The following is a 16,782-nucleotide window of genomic DNA, read 5'->3' on the forward strand; positions in this document are numbered from 1 at the left end:
AGATTTGACGCTCAGCTAGGACTGCGGGTGCCTGTGGGGTCTTTGCTCACCACGTTGGTGGCATTGTCATGGCAGATCTACTCTGACTATCGATTTGGTTTTAAAAAAAGGTTTTTGGGGCTTCTGGGTGGCTCGGCGGTTGAGCATCTCCCTTTGGCTCAGATCGTGACCCTGGGTCCCGGGATCGAGTCCCACGTCAGGCTCCCTGCATGGAGCCTGCTTCTCCCTCTGCCTGTGTCTCTGCCTCTCTCTCTCTGTCTCATGAATAAATAAAATCTTTTTTAAAAAATTAAAAATATATATATATTTTTATGATAGTCACACAGAGAGGGAGAGAGAGAGAGGGGCAGAGACATAGGCAGAGGGAGAAGCAGGCTCCATGCCGGGAGCCCGACGCGGGACTCGATCCCGGGTCTCCAGGATCGCGCCCTGGGCCAAAGGCAGGCACCAAACCGCTGTGCCACCCAGGGATCCCCCAAATTAAAAAGATTTTAAAAGGTTTTTGACACACTTGATGGGATGAACATTGGGTGCTATTCTATATGTTGGCAAATTGAATTTAAATTTTATTTTATTTTTTTCCAAATGAATTTAAATTTCAAAAAAAAAAGGTTTTTGACAGGTACGTCGCACTCTGAGAAAACACACTGCAGGAAAATCTACACTTAAAGACTCCCAAACCACCAAATCATTCATTCATTTTAACCTGTTTCCTAGGGGCATCTTTAAATATGTCTCTTAAACCCCTTCGCGTGTAGTTCCTTTGGGAGCACGCACCTTCAGCGGCCGTCGATGCTGATGGGACGGCTGTGGGGGCCTGCGGGCTGGCGTCTGCTGTGAGGTGCCCACGGCGTGTGTTTGTAGCTTGGTGAGAGGAGCAAGCTCCGGTCCCAGCTATGCCACTCCCTAGCTCTGTGATGCTGGACGAGCCACTTACCTCCCTGGTGCCAGTTTCCTCGTCTATAAAGTAGGGAGACCGCCGGGAACACTCGAGGGCTTTGTTGTGCAAGTTCAACGAGACCACGCACGCCGTGGTGAGCACGTCCCCTGGGCCAGAACAGATGTGCGCCGTGGTATTGCTGGAAGCATCAGTGTCTGCCTCCAGGCTCCCTGCTCTTAGGTGGGAGGAGCCCTGGGGGTGCCCTCAGTGAGCCTTGTCACTTGGTGTCGCCTTAGACGGGCCCTTGTTGCTGTCTGCGTGTCTGCCCACCCGCCGGGAAGCCAGAGGGAGCCGTGTGGCCCCGTCTCAGGGTCCTCTGTGACCCGAAAGGTGTAGCAGCACAGAGGACCCCCCGTGGATGGCTGGGCCGCCCCCCCCCCCCGCCCCGGTGCTCCGCTCTGGCCCCCTCCCGCAGGGCTCGCCGCTTCAGCGGAGCTCCTGACAGGTGACGCGCACGCGCTTGTCCGAGGACGTGAGCGAGAGTCGCCTTCTGGGGCTGGGGAAGCAGGAGGGAGGGAGGCCTCACCCCAAGCAGTTCTCCTTTGTACAGGCAGCTGCTAACTGGAAACACACCGGAGAGAACTCGGGGGTGCACGGGATCCTTGGGAGGGGAGACTGGGAAATGGCTCCCATGAATCAATGTGAGCACTTAATGGGCCTTAATTGGAACCTTATCCTACTGTGCTTAGAGCCGCGAGATGAAAGCAGAAGAAATCGGAGAGACCATTTATTTCACTCGGGAAAGCAGTAAACTGCAACTACAAAAAGATTGGACTGTCTTATTTTCATGATTAAATAAAACTGTCATGGGCCGGTGGTGGCAAGTGCATCAGTGCAGGGAACGCGCCGAGCCCCCGGCTGCCGCCCGGTGTGGCCGCAACACCCATCGGCCCCGCTCCGCGTGTCGGCTCCGCGGCCCTCGCACCCGCCCAGGCCGGGCCCACTCTCGCAGCAGCCACCAGGGCCCACCGCGAGGGCTTGTGCTTCAAGGCCTATCCGGGGCCTCGCGTGCCGCCTCCCGCCCCGCACACGCGTGTCCTTTGGTCTGTGAGCGACGCGGCCCTTGTGGTACCGTGTGTTTGTGTGTGTGTGTGTGTGTGTGTGTGTGTGTGTGTGTGTGTGTGTGTTGCTGTAGATTCTCTTTTCTTAAAGAAGCTGCTTTAGAAAATCAGAACAGCTACTAGCTGGGACTCCGCGGGCAGCATGTTTTATATGATGACTCTTATTCATCCTTAAGAAAAATACAAGCTCATTCTCGCTCTCTCTCTCTCTCTTTTTTTACCAAATTTAAATGTAACGTCTGCGCAGGTCGAGGCAGCATGAGGTGCTCCGTGCGCGTGCCCACCACGCAGGGCTGTAGCGCTTCTGCCCGTTGACAGGCCTTCGGAGGCCGTGCAGTCCATCCCCCTTCATTGCCCGAGAAGGACTTGCTCCGAGTCCCCGGAATCGGGCCCCTGTGACCAGCCTCCCCCCACCAGCGGTAGGCGGGACACAAGTAAAGCAAAGAGGCGGAAAATCCAAAGTAAAGTCCCTCAGATGACGACGATGGGACGAGGCTGTCTTGTTTCCGAGGACTTGTCTGTGCTCCTGAGACAGGGTCCCTTCTGCGACATGACGCGCAGCAGCGCTCCTGGGTACGGTCCCTGACGGTACGGGCCCGTGACTTCTGGGGCTGCCCGAGGGTCTCGGATAGTCTAGCCCAACCTCCTAGTGCCCGGGACGCGCCCGAAGGGAATCTAGAACATGCCTCGTGGAAAGGTAGCTCTTCTCCGAGGAAGACCCCGTGGAAGAGGGGGAGGAGGCTGTAGCCTGGAGCACGGTGCTGGCGGGGCTGTTCCGGGGACGCCGGCCTGGGGGCCTAGGTCCTCGGGAGCGCTGGTCCCTCCTCCTCTCCTCCATCGCCCTTCCCCGAAGCCCGGCCTCGGCCTCGGCCCCCCTCCCCGCAGAGGCCCTGCCCCCAGCAGCTGGCCCCCGGCTGGCCCCAGTTGGCACTCTGGCTGGTCCTTGGCTGGCCCCTGGCTGGCCCCTGGCTGGCACCCCAGCAGGCCCCTGACTGGCCCCGCTCTGTCCGCGTAGCTCGGCCCAGGCCAGCAGGGCCAGGCCACCACGGCTCCGGGCAGCGAGGCTCGCTGAGGAGCAGCCGCCGGGATCGGGGCCTGTGCTGCGGGAACCACCACCACCTCGGTTAGGAGCGCGGCCCTTGTGGGGACACGGGGTGGGACGAGGGACGGCCCCAGTCAGGCCTCGCCCCCAGAGGGGACTCCTGGTGCTGGGGGCACATGGAAGGCAGACCCCCCCACAGGAACCTCGGGCCGCGCACCCCTGCCCCGGTGCTGCTGGCGTCCACAGCAAGGCCCCGGGCCGCGTCCCACTCGCTCGTCCTCCCAGCCCTGAAGGCCGCGTCCGTCCTCTTTTCCCCTCAGCTGAGTGCAGCCGGCGCACGGCGTCCAGCAGGCTGTGGGCCCCGCGGGCTCGGCCGGCAAGGCCCCCTGGTGCCCCCGTACACCCGTCGCCCACCCGCCCCCCCCTCTGGTAACAGTTTATTCTCTATAGTTGGGAGCCCGGTTTTGGTTTGTCGTTTTTTTCTTTGGTCATTTGTTTTCTTTCTTAAATTCCACAGAGGAGTTCAATCATGTGGTATTTGTCTTTCTCTGGTTTCTTTAATGATTTTTTTAAAGATTCATTTATTTGAGAAAGAGAGAGAGAGAGAGAGCAGGTGGGTGGGGAAAGGGTGCTGAGCCCAGAGCCGGACACGGGCCCCATCCCAGGACCCGGGATCATGACCCGGGACAAAATCAAGACCCGGCCACTTACCCGACTGGCCACCGGTGCCCCTGTGACGGGCTCCTTTCCCTTAGTGTCACATCCTCTGGATCCATCCACGTCACTGCCAACGGCAAGGCTTCACTCCCTCTGTGGCTGCTGCTCCTGGGGGGTCTCCTCCTCTGCCCGCCCATCCGTGGACGCGGGGCTGCCTCCCTCAGCTGGCCGTGGTGAATGACGCCGCGATAAACGTGCGGTTGCATTTATCTTCTTGAATGAGTGTTTTGTCCTCTTTGGGTGAACGCCCACTGGTGGAATCACTGGACCGATGGTAATTTGAGGAACCTCACGGTGTTTTCCAGAGTGGCTGCTCAGCTGGCGTTCCCATCAGCAGGGTAGGAGGGCTCCCCCTGCCCACACTTGTTATTTCTCGTGTTTCTTAGTCATTTTGACAGGTGTGAGGTGATCTCTTTGTGGCTTCAAGTTGTGTTTCCCTGACTGGTGCTGAGCATCTGTTCCTGTGCCGTCTGTTGGCCATCGCATGTCTTCTTTGCAGAAATATCTGTTCATGTCTTCTGCCCATTTTTAATTGGATTATTTGATTTTTGGGTGTTGAATTATATATAAGTTTTTTTTTTTTTTTGGTTTGGGTTTTTTTTTTTTTTTTTAGAGAGAGAGCACACGTGCACACGGGGGTGGAGGGGAGGGGCAGAGGCAGAGGCAGAGAGAATCTTAAACAGGCTCCGCGCCCAGCCAGGAGCCCGAAGTGGAACTCAGTCTCAACACCTGCTGTCGTGACCTGAGAGGTCAAGGGTCAGAGGCCTAACCGTGCCACCCGGGTGCCCCGTCAGGTCCTTAGACCTTGCGGATACTAACCCCGTGTGTCATTTGCAAAATATGTTCTCCCATTCGGTAGGTGGTCTTCTAGTTCTGTTGTTTCCTTTGCTGTGCAGAGTATCTGTATTTTCTGGAAGGGACCCTGAGGTTCAACTCGGCTAACTGACCGGAGCCGCCTTAGAGCCCAGGGCCGCCCAACAGCAGGCAGCCTGGAGCCTGTGGACTCCCGGTTTATGACAGCACAGGGCCGGTTGACCGGATCAGCTCTCAGATGCACCCGGTTAGTGCCGGCATCATTCTGGCCACGGGCAGTGAGGAATCCGGGCCGTGGTGCGGGCTGAGCTGTGTCCCCCAAAATTCACATTTTGTACCTTAACCCCCAAGGTGACTGTACTGGGCGAGAGGGCTCTTAAGAGCTACTTCTGGTTAAATGAGGACACAAGGCTGTGGTGTTCACAGGAGAGCATCGGTGGCCCCGTAAGGCAAGGAGGGGAGCGCGCAGGGTGCACGCGCCGGGGGAGGACTGCAGGGGCGTAGGAGTGCACACCAGGGGGGCGCCCACCAGCGCTGCTGCACGCGGCTCCCAGACTTCGACTCTGGAGCCCTGAGGAAATAAATTTCCGTTGCTTCAGCCCCTGGTCTCTGGTATCTTGTTCGGCAGCCTGAGGGACTCACCCGGGTGGGTGCCTGAGTCTGGGAGCCTCTCCCCACCCACAGCCCCTCCCCGCCCCCTTCTCAGAGTGGCCCCCCTCCCCCTAGGGGGTCCTCTTTCCCTCCCAGGGCCCCCAGTACTTTGTCTTTCCTGTCTGACGACCCAGCGTCCTCGTATTGCCCCTCGTGTGCACACGCATCTCCCGAGAGCACCAGCCCGGACTCTCCGTGTCCCGGAGCCAGCGGCACCCGACATGCTCCGGAGGAGTCAAGGACGCTAGAGCCGCCGGCTCCCGTCCACGCCGAGCTCCGCTCCCCGATGCTTTGTACTCGTGGGGAGCAGAAGGCTCGGCGCTGGTGGGCGGGCAGAGGTCGCAGGTGGACGAACCTCCACGGCCGTGTCTTCTCCAGGTTCCTCTACAAAAGTTTGCTGCTGCCGCCGCCACCACTCGCTGGAGGCCCGACGCCCGCATCCCGCCATCCCGGCCTCTGCCCGTGACCCCCTTCCCGGAACTATTGATCGGTCACAAGGGGGAGCACAGTCGAATAGGTTCTGTACGATTTGTCCTAAATTCAAAATGTGGGGCTCATTTTGAGTGAGAAGGAGCATATTTAAAGATCCGACACCCTCGGCCGTGTTCTCTTTCTTCATCTGGTTCTGGTGACGCAGGTAGGTTCACTCTGTGAGGACTGAGCTACTCACGTAGGAGGGGCGTGTGTGCACCTCCTAAAAGATTCTTTCCACCTTGAGACCCAGAGACACTGAACCACTTTCCCAGGGCCGTGCAACGAGTCGGTGGCTGGAGTAAAGGCGGGAGCCGGGCTCTCCTGGCTCTTTAGTTAGAACCTGCTCTAAGATCGCACCTCAGAGCAGGTGGAAAGTTCAGCTTTAGTTTGTTTTGATCTGAACGTTGCTGGGAATTCCCTTGTTTCCCTGGAGGCCTGCTCTGCGTCTTGGGGAGGGCTTTGCTCACCCCTGTGGAACCCTGCGGCCCCCGCTTGATGTCTGCCTGGATGGTGACCCTGAGGAAGTCTGCAGCAGACGCCCACCCCCCCGGGGGCGCTGGTGTGGGGAGGAACCCTGGGGCAGGCCCTCTGGAACGCAGGGCGGGCTCGGGGTGCTGCTCACGTTGGGACTTAGCAGCCAGCGCTTGTCGAGAGAACAGGACGGACCAGGTTGCTGACTTAGTTGCGGCTCCATCGGGAAGACCGACAGAGGAAATGTCATTGTAAATCTGCTTTTTTTTTTTTTAACGACTTCCATTTCGTTCATTCACCAAGACGTTGGTATTCCGTGGTGACTGTCCACTGACTCCAGAAGGCTGGAGCAGGTCACAGTGACACTTGACCGCCCCGGGGCCTGGAAGCGCCTGGATGAGTGGACCCGAGCCCTGCCCGAAGGCCCCGACCTGCCCGGAGCCTCAGGAACTGGCCTGGTGCCCAAGCTGCACCCAGGGTCACCCCTCTGCGCCCCAGCCTTGCTTCCCTGCCCCTCGGCCCCGTGCAGCCGACCACGCAGCTGTGCCCCTTGACTGCTGGAGGCCCCCGTGGACCACAGCCCCCCGCATTACCCGGAGGGGTCTCGCCCGCCCGGTCCCAGCGCCGCAGCTTGGCCCACTCCCAGCGCTCCTGGTGCCTTCTCCCTGCAGTGCCTGAGATGCGGTTCAAAGGACATGAACGCCCTGGCTCAGCCTAGCGGGGGGCAGAGGGGCGGCTCCAACCACCCCAAGACCCTTCCCCAGGGCCCGACTACGTTGTGTCCCGGGTGGGCCCCTGGGTGCAGGCGTCGGTGTCCGGCAGTGGTGGGCTCTAACCCCTAACCTCACTGCACGTTTGCTGACCTCCCTGGAGTTGCATCCTCATGGGGCAGCTGCTAGGCAGGTGCGCTCGGGAGGGGCTCTTGTCCCCCAGCGGGGTCAGGGCGCGGAGCAGTCCTCGTTAACCAGGATCCGGGAGGCGGCGTTAGCACTGCGCCTGTGCCAGCCACACTGGGCAGTTGAATATCCGTTCAATTAGTGAATCTTCCAGTAATGGCATTTTAACAATGAAGTTCCAGAGAAAAAAACTTCTGCTTCATTTTTGGACGAGGGGGTGAAGGGACTCGTAGTAATGGTACCATTATAAACTCTGGAGGGCTGGTCATTTGGCTCCGCTACAGCATTTGTAGCTAATAATTAAAAATTGAAGTAAATGCTTTATCAATCAAATATATGACGGGACAGATTTTTCTCACCCGGTGTCGGAAACGGCAGCACGTAGCCATGTGCTGAATGGTCACACTCTGCGTCTTTAAAATTCCTGCTGGATTTGAAGGTATTAACAAGTCCCTGTCAACATTCTCTGAAGATTTTTTATGTCATTTTAGCTATTGAGCTAAAATATGTGAACTATTACTTTGTTGATTTTGTTCTTAAACCCAACTGCATTATCATCCGAGAGTATGTTCTTAAAGTATTGTTAAAAGTACTTTGAAAACTTGTAAATCCCTGTAATTTATGTTTCTCTGCCTCTGCTGTTTCGTTCTGTCCCTTCTGGTCTTAATTTGAATGTAAGCCTGTCTGGGTACGTACCTGCAAAATCATGTTTTTCCAAGTGCAACTTGCAGCCCTGACCTCGGATTTCACGGTGTCCTGACTCTCTGTGCCCTCCCTCTATGCCGAGACGTGGGCCCTGGGTCACCGGGCTCTTCCATGTGAGCAACGGCACCGCCCGATCAGGGTTTACTTGGAAGAGATCTCACTTGACCTCCCCTAGTCTGTGGTGTGGGCCAGGGGGAGATGAGGAGGACTCCCTGCAAGCCTATTGATTGCATCGCTCCGTCCCTCCAGTGTGCACAGTGGTGAACCCAGCCTGCTCCGAGCCCCGTCTCGTTTATCTAAACAATTCTCCTTTTAGACTCGGTGGCACTGATGGAAACGGAGATAAGGAGCACGGCTCAGGAAGGGGCCCGGAAGCCTGTGCTTTGTGGAAGCTCCCCTCCCCTCGCAGTCCCCTTTTCTCCCCAAGGCCTCATCTGCGTACTGGATGCACCGCCTACCCGGCCTCTACCCCAGGCCTGCCCCAGCCGGGTTGGGGGGGGGCTGTGGACCCCGGCCTGTACCCCAGCTCTGCCCCAGCAGGGTCAGGGGGACTGTAGGCTCAGACCCCGGCCTCTACCCCAGCCCTGCCCCAGCCGGATCGGGGGCCACGGGCCCGGATGCAGAGCAGAGCCCTAGCAGAGGGCATCTCTCTGCCGAGCAGCTCCGCGGCTTCAGGGGATGGGGCTGCTTGTTAAAGGGGCTAGGACCGTCCCGGCGTCCCCTCTCCGTGGCAGCCCTGCGCCTTGTCGTGGGGGATGAATGGCCGCAGACCTTCAGGGACCCTTCCCGTAAGTCAGGAGGCAAGATCCTGCCTTTTGCATTGCTCTCGGACGCCACGGAGCAGTGTCCTTCCTCCTGCTGCAGCCCTCGGGGTTGCGGCCGGGCGGCGGGGTGGCGGGGGAGCGGGGGTGCGGGGCGGCCGCTGACCCGGGCCCTCTGCCTCAGGTGGTCGTGCAGTCCGGCCGCCACCCGACGGTGCTGCAGAAGCTCTGCCAGCTGCCCTTCCAGTACTTCAGCGAGCCCCGGCTGACCAAGGTGCTGTTCCCCTCGCTGCTGGCCGCCTGCTTCAACAACCGCCACAACAGGACCATCCTGGAGCAGGAGATGAGCTGCGTGCTGCTGGCCACGTTCGTTCAGGTACCTCCCGCGGCTGGCTCCAGCCTCACGCGCGCTGCACGCCCACCGGCTGTGGACCCGCACCCGCCACATGCTCCTGGAGGTTGCCCACGGGTTTCTGTGCTTAGAAATTAATTCCTAAAGCATCAGGATAGTGAAGCGAGGTTGGAGCGCCGTGCGACGAGTCCTTGGAGGATTCCAAGGAAGGGACGTTTTTCCAGTTACTGAAGTGGCAGATCCACACCAAGGAAACATTTTTAAGAAAGGAGGCTGGACTTTGTCAAGGCGGCAGCGCTCACGTCCATGTAGCTGTTGGTCTGGCGGAGGGAATAGAGGACAGAGGGCTGCCGAGGAAGAGCAGTTAAAGCTTCAGTTGATTTGTAAGCTTTTAGAGAAGTGTGATTCATACACACGTGTGCGGCAGTGATAAAATCCTGGTATTACTTTCTATAAAGATCTCACACTCGTAAGAACGGCCTTCTGTGCTTCTGATCCAGTTAGGTTCTGTAGGGCCGGGACCTGGGTCAGGGGGGCCAGGACCAGGGTCAGTGGGGCCGGGACCAGGGTCAGGAGGGCTGGGACCAGGGTCAGGAGGGCCGGGACCAGAGTCAGTGGGGCCGGGACCAGGGTCAGTGGAGCCAGGACCAGGGTCGGGGGGCCAGGACCAGGGTCAGTGGGGCCGGGACCAGGGTCCGAGCCACAGCAAAAGAGAGCAGTGTTTCCACATCTACGGTAATTCAGTCAAGTGACAATAGAAAATCAGGTTAGCTGTTTTTTACTGTTTGCTAATAGCTAATCCTGTTATTTTTTTCTGTCCCTGTGGATCATTATTTGCTGAAAATCTTCCGTTTTCTTTGAAATGTTTTGCCCTAAAAACCAGTGTGCTTTTGTTCCATGACGTACGTGTGATTGGCAATGTTTTCCGTCCATGACGATGGAACAGAAAGCAGAGCTCTGTTAGAGCTGCTCCTGTTGGGGCTGATACACGTACGTCATTGCCGAAGGGATGTGATCCTGCCTGGCCGGTTGGGGCAGCTGCAGACCCCAGCTTCCCTTGTCGCGGACGGCGGTTACTGGCTTCCGCGTCTTAGGCCACCCTCCATGAGACATGAGACGGCCGGTTAAGAAACACGGCCAGGTCAGTTGTGTTTAGAAATGTTTACTTTCACCTTAGTTATTTTCTTTGAGTCTGGGTTCTATTTTCCAGAAATTTTTTCGAACATCTTTAGACCCATCGGTAGGGTGTGGATTTTCCAAAAAACACCTTATGCTTAAATTAAAATCTTAAAAAAGTCTTACGTGACTGTCATGTCACCATTTAAGAATTTTCATATATTCTCAAAGCCTTGGGATTAAAAAATAAACAAAATACAGTATAGAGGACTTTTAAGATTGTGACCTTAAAATTCATTCTCTTATTCAACAGGTAATTTTCTAGTGCACCTGGCGTACCGGCACTTCCCGGGCACCGGGCACAGCTGTGAAGAAGCAGACAGAAGGCCCTGCCCCCATACATCTTTCCTTAAAGTGGGGGGAGTCAGACAGATAGCGGGTCGGAGGCTCAGTGCCGTGGAGCAAAGGCAGGCGGGAGGACGCGGCCAGGCCGGGCGTGCTGTGCGCACGGGGGCCTCAGCCAGGGCCGTGACAGTCGACCACGACGATCCGGCCTCTGTGCCAGCTTAGTCCCCCGCATTTCCAACTGCTTGGAAAAAAGTCCACAAAAATACAAACGATGTCGGAATCTAAAGTAAAGAACATACGAATGACTGGTTTTCGTCTCTGGTTCACCCGAAAGTATTTCTGGCTCTTTAAATGTGACTTCATGTCAATACAACACGTTCAGCTTACACGTGGACGCATCCATTTCGTAAAGGTCACAGAAATTTCTTAGCATCTTAGAGAAATTGAATCAAGTTTTCTGTTCTAGAAGTAATTATCATCAGAGGAATGGATGTAAGATTTTAGTTTATAGAAGGGTTCTGAGGTCCCTATGTGTTAGATTGTTGACAGTCACTAGAAAATGATGGTAAAAACAGGAGCCGGTGGTTTGTCCGAAGTTTCTGAGAAGTTAGATATTATGTACGACGTTTTCCCCTTCCCATCTAAAAGCAAAATCACTGGACTTTAAGATGTAGCTGCAGAACACATCAGGGCTTTAGGAGTTAACACTTTTTTTAAGAGCGTGAACAGTCTGTCAGCATTTTAGAATAATAAATCCGGCGAAAGCCTTCAGTTTCTTAGCGGAGATAAAGTCGTAGTCCCTGCAGGAGATGGCACCGTGGCCCCTGCTGATCGGAGCAACATGTGCGTTGTCGGTATTTGATTTAAATTGAGAGAAGCTGAACATCGACTTCTTACACTCTGGTATTTGGGCTGCAGAGGATTCATGCAAGAATAGTTGTCTCAGGATTCAGAAGCACATTTAACGCCGCCCCCAGTGAAGTTCTCAGTTCCTAGCATGGTATAAAGACCCTTTTCTTGTCGCCCACAGGATTTTGTACAGACTCCAGGTCAAGCAGACACCCGGGCCCATCAGCCCAAAGGTACGTCTCTCATGAAATGAAATGTGTGTGTGCAGCTGGACAGATGTGTTTCTTCCTCCGCCCTCTGGGACCACAGAGAAACCCGTTTACCGCCCCACCTAAGACATGTGAGATCCACACACCGAGTGTATTTCAAAGAGTAAAGAAACAGATTTTGGCACCAAGCATAAATGCATCCGAATATACAGAGAAGTCTGTGGAAGTAAAAGCACAAAACATCTTTATGTAATTCATATGCACCTCATGCAAGATCTAATAAATGGTGAATAATTACTTCATAATACAGGAGATAAGCAGATCATTAACATTGGCCGACGTTCGTTACTCACAGAAACGCTAGAATCACATCGGTTTGCTTCCCTGTGTTTAGAATAAAGTTATTAATAATAGTCACCCATATTTTCCCCCTAAATTCAAGTGCTCGGGTATTTTTAATTAAAAATTAAAAGTGTAAAACTGTTTTACTTGGAGAAAAAGCCATCAGACTAACAAGAGCCCAGAGGCCAAAAGATTTACAAGCTTCCCCCACCCCCCCGCCCCCGCTGTGTTCCCGCTGAGGCGTTTGCTATGATCAGAGCTGGAGATGTAGAATTCTAAAGTGCATTTTTACGCTTTTCAATATTCTACACACGCTGTAATTGAGAAGCACAAGTTGCTCTTTGTCAGGACAGCGTCTCTGATTAATGAGACCCTAATACAGATTTTCCCCAGGTCGTCCACCAAGTGGCCCTTGCTTGGCGGGTGGGGAGTCGTCCTGGACGGACAGATGGACACACACACACATACACACACACACGCTAATTCTCTATAGTGGGCAGGTGTCGAAAAGTACACAGGAAAGAATACAAAGCTGTAACAATATCGTGAAAAAAATGTCATGTTTTATTGGTTCAGGCATTCGGAGAAGTAAACGGACAGCTATGCCTGTCTTCAGGAGTTCCAGTCAACATCAGAGTCGGTACCATTTGTATCTAAGCCAGAATTAGTGTGCAAGTTCAGGTCTGTCCTGACACACTCACAGCCCTTTTTTAAAAAGAAAAAAAAAAAGCAGCAGCGGCTATTGGAGGCTCTGTGGGAGAGATCTGTATACATGGTTACTATGTCTTAAACAATGTCTTAAATTTTGAATATATGAAAATACCTTGAAAAGTCTTCTAATGTATTTATTTTTAAATGTACAGCAGGCTTTTTTTTTTTTTTTTTTTTTTTTTTTTTTTGCCAGTAAGAAGCATAGCCATTCTTTTTTCTTCCTTTCTCCTGACTGTAAGGATGAGTCACCATTTGCTTCGAATCTGGCAGGCGGAGTCCCAAGAGCTGCCTCTGCTTGGTGGGCTGAGGCCTGTGGGAGTTTCAACTTACTTTCTTTTCCAAGGGCCATTTTCTCTGACTTCCATGCTTTCCCCAGTTACAATGGGCTTAAGGCACAAAACGGCAAATGGGGACCTGTTCTCTGCATTTGTCAGAAAAGGTCATCATCATGTTCCTGGGTGACAGCCCCTGATGTGCTCACTTGGTTTAAAAGAAATGACTACGCCCCACGAAGTGCCAGTTTGCGCTTTGGACATCTGTTCCCCTTTTGCTTAGATTGAGTCCCGGGAAAACGTTTCAAGGCCTTTTGAGTTCACTGCCCAGGTGAGCTGCGCACTCTCCATGACGGAGGACCTGCTGTTGGGGCACCCGCTGCTCCGTCCCTGCTGCTCCGTCCCTGCAGGCCACGGGGCGGTTTCCTTTGCCTGCATCAGTAATAAGAAACTCGCTCCCTCTGCTTCGTTAGATGACTGAATGCCAGATTTCAGCATTTTAAAAGTCATACTTAAAGTATTTCAAATTAGATCGATTTAGAGGACAGACATCAATCTTCCATATTTACCCTTTCAAGGCTGTCTTACGGATTGAATGAATGCCATTTTACTTTGTTCACTGTGCTTATTTTCCCCTTTTCTTACTCTGGAGTCCAAAAACACTTTTTGGTCATGTTTTACAGAGGCATTAATGTCTGAGTATGTTAGAAGCACAAAATAAATTGTGATTAAAAATATATATATAGGGCAGCCCGGATGGCTCAGCGGTTTAGTGCTGCCTTCAGTCCAGGGCGTGATCCCAGAGACCTGGGATTGAGTCCCATGTCGGACTCCCTGCGTGGGGCCTGCTTCTCCCTCTGCCTGTGTCTCTGCCTCTCTCTCTGTGTCCCAATGAATAAATAAATAAAATATTAAAAAATATATATATATATAATGCTACGGGTGAATGTAGGTGGATGGGGGTCACCTTTATATAAACGTGCATTATGGTTTATTTGAAGTGCACGCCCCTGTTTTGTAGTCCGATATCGAAATAATTTCAATTGCTTAAACTTCAAAGAATCTAACTTTTCTCTCTCTCTCTCTCTCTCTCTCTCTCTCTCTCTCTCTCTCTCTCTCTCTCTCGCAGGCAAATCCCTCGGTTCCCAAGACTATCTTGAGCTGGCCAACAGGTTTCCCCAGGAGGCCTGGGAAGAAGCGCGACAGTTCTTTTTAAAAGAAGACAAAAAATGAATGTCCTGGTTGGCCCCGCCCGGCGCCCGCGGAGGTCCTGACTGTTGGGACCAAGGCCTGAGCCCGGCTCCCTCCTCGGCGCTTGGGCTCTGGAGCCGCCGTCCCCAGGGCGCGCTCGGCGCTTGTGATGTGGGTGAAGTTAGACTAAATTGAGTCTGTGTCGTTCTTGTAATAAAGTAACTTATTGTCTTTGCGTCGGTGGCTCTTCTTACGGAGGCGGCCCGAGGGCCGGGGCGGGCGGGGTCGGGGCGCACCTGCGTCCCCGGGGTCCGCGCAGGAGCTCGCCCCCCCCCCCCCCCCCGCCCCGGGCCGCGGGGCAGAGACGGGGCGGGGGGGGGGGGGGGGGGGGGGGGGGAACCGGCCTCGCGGGGCGGACGCGGGGCTGCGCTCGGGCGGCGGGGCGCCTCCTCCAGGACGGCCGCCGGGCTCTTCCGCGGCCCGGGGCTGGGGGACAGGGCGGGGGGGCGGGGGGGGGGGGCGGGGGCAGGGGGGCTCGGGGCTCGCGCCCGCCCCCGGGACAACAGCGCCCCGCCGCCCGCGGAGCATCCTTAGGGCCGGGAGGGGGGGAGGGGGCGCGGGGGGCGGGGAGGGGAGGGGGGGGCGGCGCCTGCGGTGGAGGCGGGGCGGCCGCAGAGCAGCCGGTGCCCGGAGAGCGCAGCGCCCCGCCCCGACCTGCCGACCCCCCGGCCGCGGGGCCTCGCTCCCGCCCGGTCCCCGCCCCCCGGGCCCGCCCCTCCGGCCCGACTGCGGGGAGGACCGGCCACCTCGGGTCACCCACGCCCACACTTCAGAGCCTCGAGGCCTCCGCACAGCCTCGACCGGACGCAGCCCCCGCCCCCCCCCGGACCCCAGGACCCCCCCCCCCCCCCCCCCGCCCCGGGCCCCGCCGCCCAGCCCAAGGCCGACTCCGCCAGCGCCCGGGTCGCCGAGTCCGTCGGGGACAAGCCCCAGGGCTCGGCCGAGCGCGGCCCCCACACGAACCCGGAGCCCGACGGCCCCGAAGCCTCCACCGGGAAGCCCCCCCGCCCCGACCACGCGGGGCTCTGGCCACGACCAGATGAGTCTTCGGGGAAAACCACCCCCCAGAGCAGATCTGGTTAAGTGACCCCCATCTCCGCCCACGGCCCCTTCTGCACACCCGGGGTCTCGCCTGGAAAGTCCCGTAGAGCACGACACGCAACACTCCCAACTGCTGCACCTGATCTGATTCCCGAGGAAATCCCAACCGTGTGACCCCCGTGTTTAGAGATGACCCGGGAACCGCGACCCGGTGTTCATCATCACAACCACCCAAGGCGGGCCTGACGCTTCGGGGACAGCGACCATCGCACTAGGGCTTGGGAGCCAAGGCCTCCCCCAGGACCCCGCGGGACACGGTCACCCCGGGCGCGGCAGCAGGACAGGCGCTCGTGGGGGCTTCGCAGCAACACAGGCCCGGGCACCCTCATGCACAGGGACCACGTCACCCCGGTCGTTTCCCAACACTCAAAGTCCGCACCGTCACACAAACGTCAAAAGAGAAATTAGACATTTGACCCCAGAACAAGAGCCGCCTGTAACCAGACACGCAGATGCCTCCACTCGGAGCAAATCCCACGCTCGGCTCGGCCGAAAGCAGACGCTCAAAGCTCATTAACGACAAACAGGAGCAAAATTCTTTTCTCGAAAACCTGTTGTTTCATTAACATGACAAAGCCCAGTGTTTGGGGTTGATCGAAAGTTACCGAAAGTAAGGTTTCTTGGAAGCGGAGCCTCGCCCGCGGCCGCGGAGGTGGGAAGAAACGCCCAGGCCTCCCTTGGGGAGAGGGACGGGTCCCAGTGGAGGGGGCAACGCCGCAAGGAGCCTAACCCGGGTTATTAGAACCGTTTGCAGGCGCTCGAGGGGTCAAGCTGGTCCTCATTAAGTCTGCAGAGCTCTTCCCTCATCTCCAGCTTCGCAGCGCCGTGCCCTAAACCCCGGAAAAACGAAACGTTCTCTACGAATTTCGTGTGAGCATCGCCTAGACTCTGAGGCAGCGAAAACCAGATTCGCTTGGTCCCCACCTCCCGCCTCCTCAACGGTTGGCAGCCCGTCCTCCAGGTGCCCGGTCCGACGGTGGCGGCTCCGAGTCTGACGGCGGCGGCCACGGGGTCAAGTGTGTGCTGAGCCCGTGCTGCCCGCCAGGCAGAGTCTCCTGCTCATTTCCTGCCACCACTAAAGCCGGGTTTCAAGACGGCGAGTGGCAGCGGTTTGAAATGACACACCGGGTGACCCGGCGCCCCCGCCCCGCGCTTCGGGCCTGGAAAGAAAATAAACCGAGGACACGCCAGGCTGGTTCCGGGTGGACGTTCCGGCGGCCGTGGCCGGGCTGGGGGGTCGCCCGCAGGTGATGCCGGGCGCAGATAAGGGGCCGCCGCCGTCTAGACGGCGGGACCGGGACCAGTGCCCAGGGCCACGGGGATCAGGGGGGCCTGGGAGCACCGGGGGTGGGGCAGGGGCGGCAGTGAAGCCCAGGGAATCGGGCAGCCTCGTGGGTCTCCGGCTGCAGCAGCGAGGGGCCCACACCTGCCCCGATCACTGGGCCCAGTGGACACAGGAGGGGGCGGCGGGGAGGGTAAGGTGGGGGGCAGCGCACGGCCCCAGCCCAGCCCCAGCCGCAGGGAGCCCCAGGTGCACCAGCCCCGCACTCACCCCCGGGACCCTGCACCATGCTCACCTCCGGACCCTGCACCGCGCTCACCTCGGAACCCCGCACCGCGCTCACCCCAGGTGCACCAGCCCCGCACTCACCCCCGGGACCCTGCACCGCGCTCACCCCCGGGACCCTGCACCGCGCTCA

At 56.9% G+C, this 16,782-nt stretch overlaps 1 protein-coding gene across 26 annotated transcripts in view; it reads left to right on the top strand.

Annotated features, from left to right (window-relative positions):
* SCAPER (S-phase cyclin A associated protein in the ER) overlaps nt 1–14,156 on the top strand; it is a 420,028-nt gene extending 405,872 nt beyond the window's left edge. For 22 of the 26 annotated variants that reach the window (XM_072739204.1, XM_072739209.1, XM_072739199.1 and 19 more), the window contains 3 exons: nt 8,716–8,907; nt 11,378–11,429; nt 13,860–14,156. In XM_072739204.1, the coding sequence (XP_072595305.1) occupies nt 8,716–8,907; nt 11,378–11,429; nt 13,860–13,963 (348 nt within the window). In that variant the 3' untranslated portion in view covers nt 13,964–14,156. The remainder of the gene's footprint in view (nt 1–8,715; nt 8,908–11,377; nt 11,430–13,859) is intronic. The other 4 variants (XM_072739212.1, XM_072739196.1, XM_072739198.1 and 1 more) reach the window with 1 other exon arrangement.
* The last annotated feature ends 2,626 nt before the right edge of the window (nt 14,157–16,782 follow it).

Source organism: Vulpes vulpes, chromosome 15, assembly GCF_048418805.1.
Source record: "Vulpes vulpes isolate BD-2025 chromosome 15, VulVul3, whole genome shotgun sequence".
NCBI classification, from domain to species: Eukaryota; Metazoa; Chordata; class Mammalia; order Carnivora; family Canidae; genus Vulpes; species Vulpes vulpes.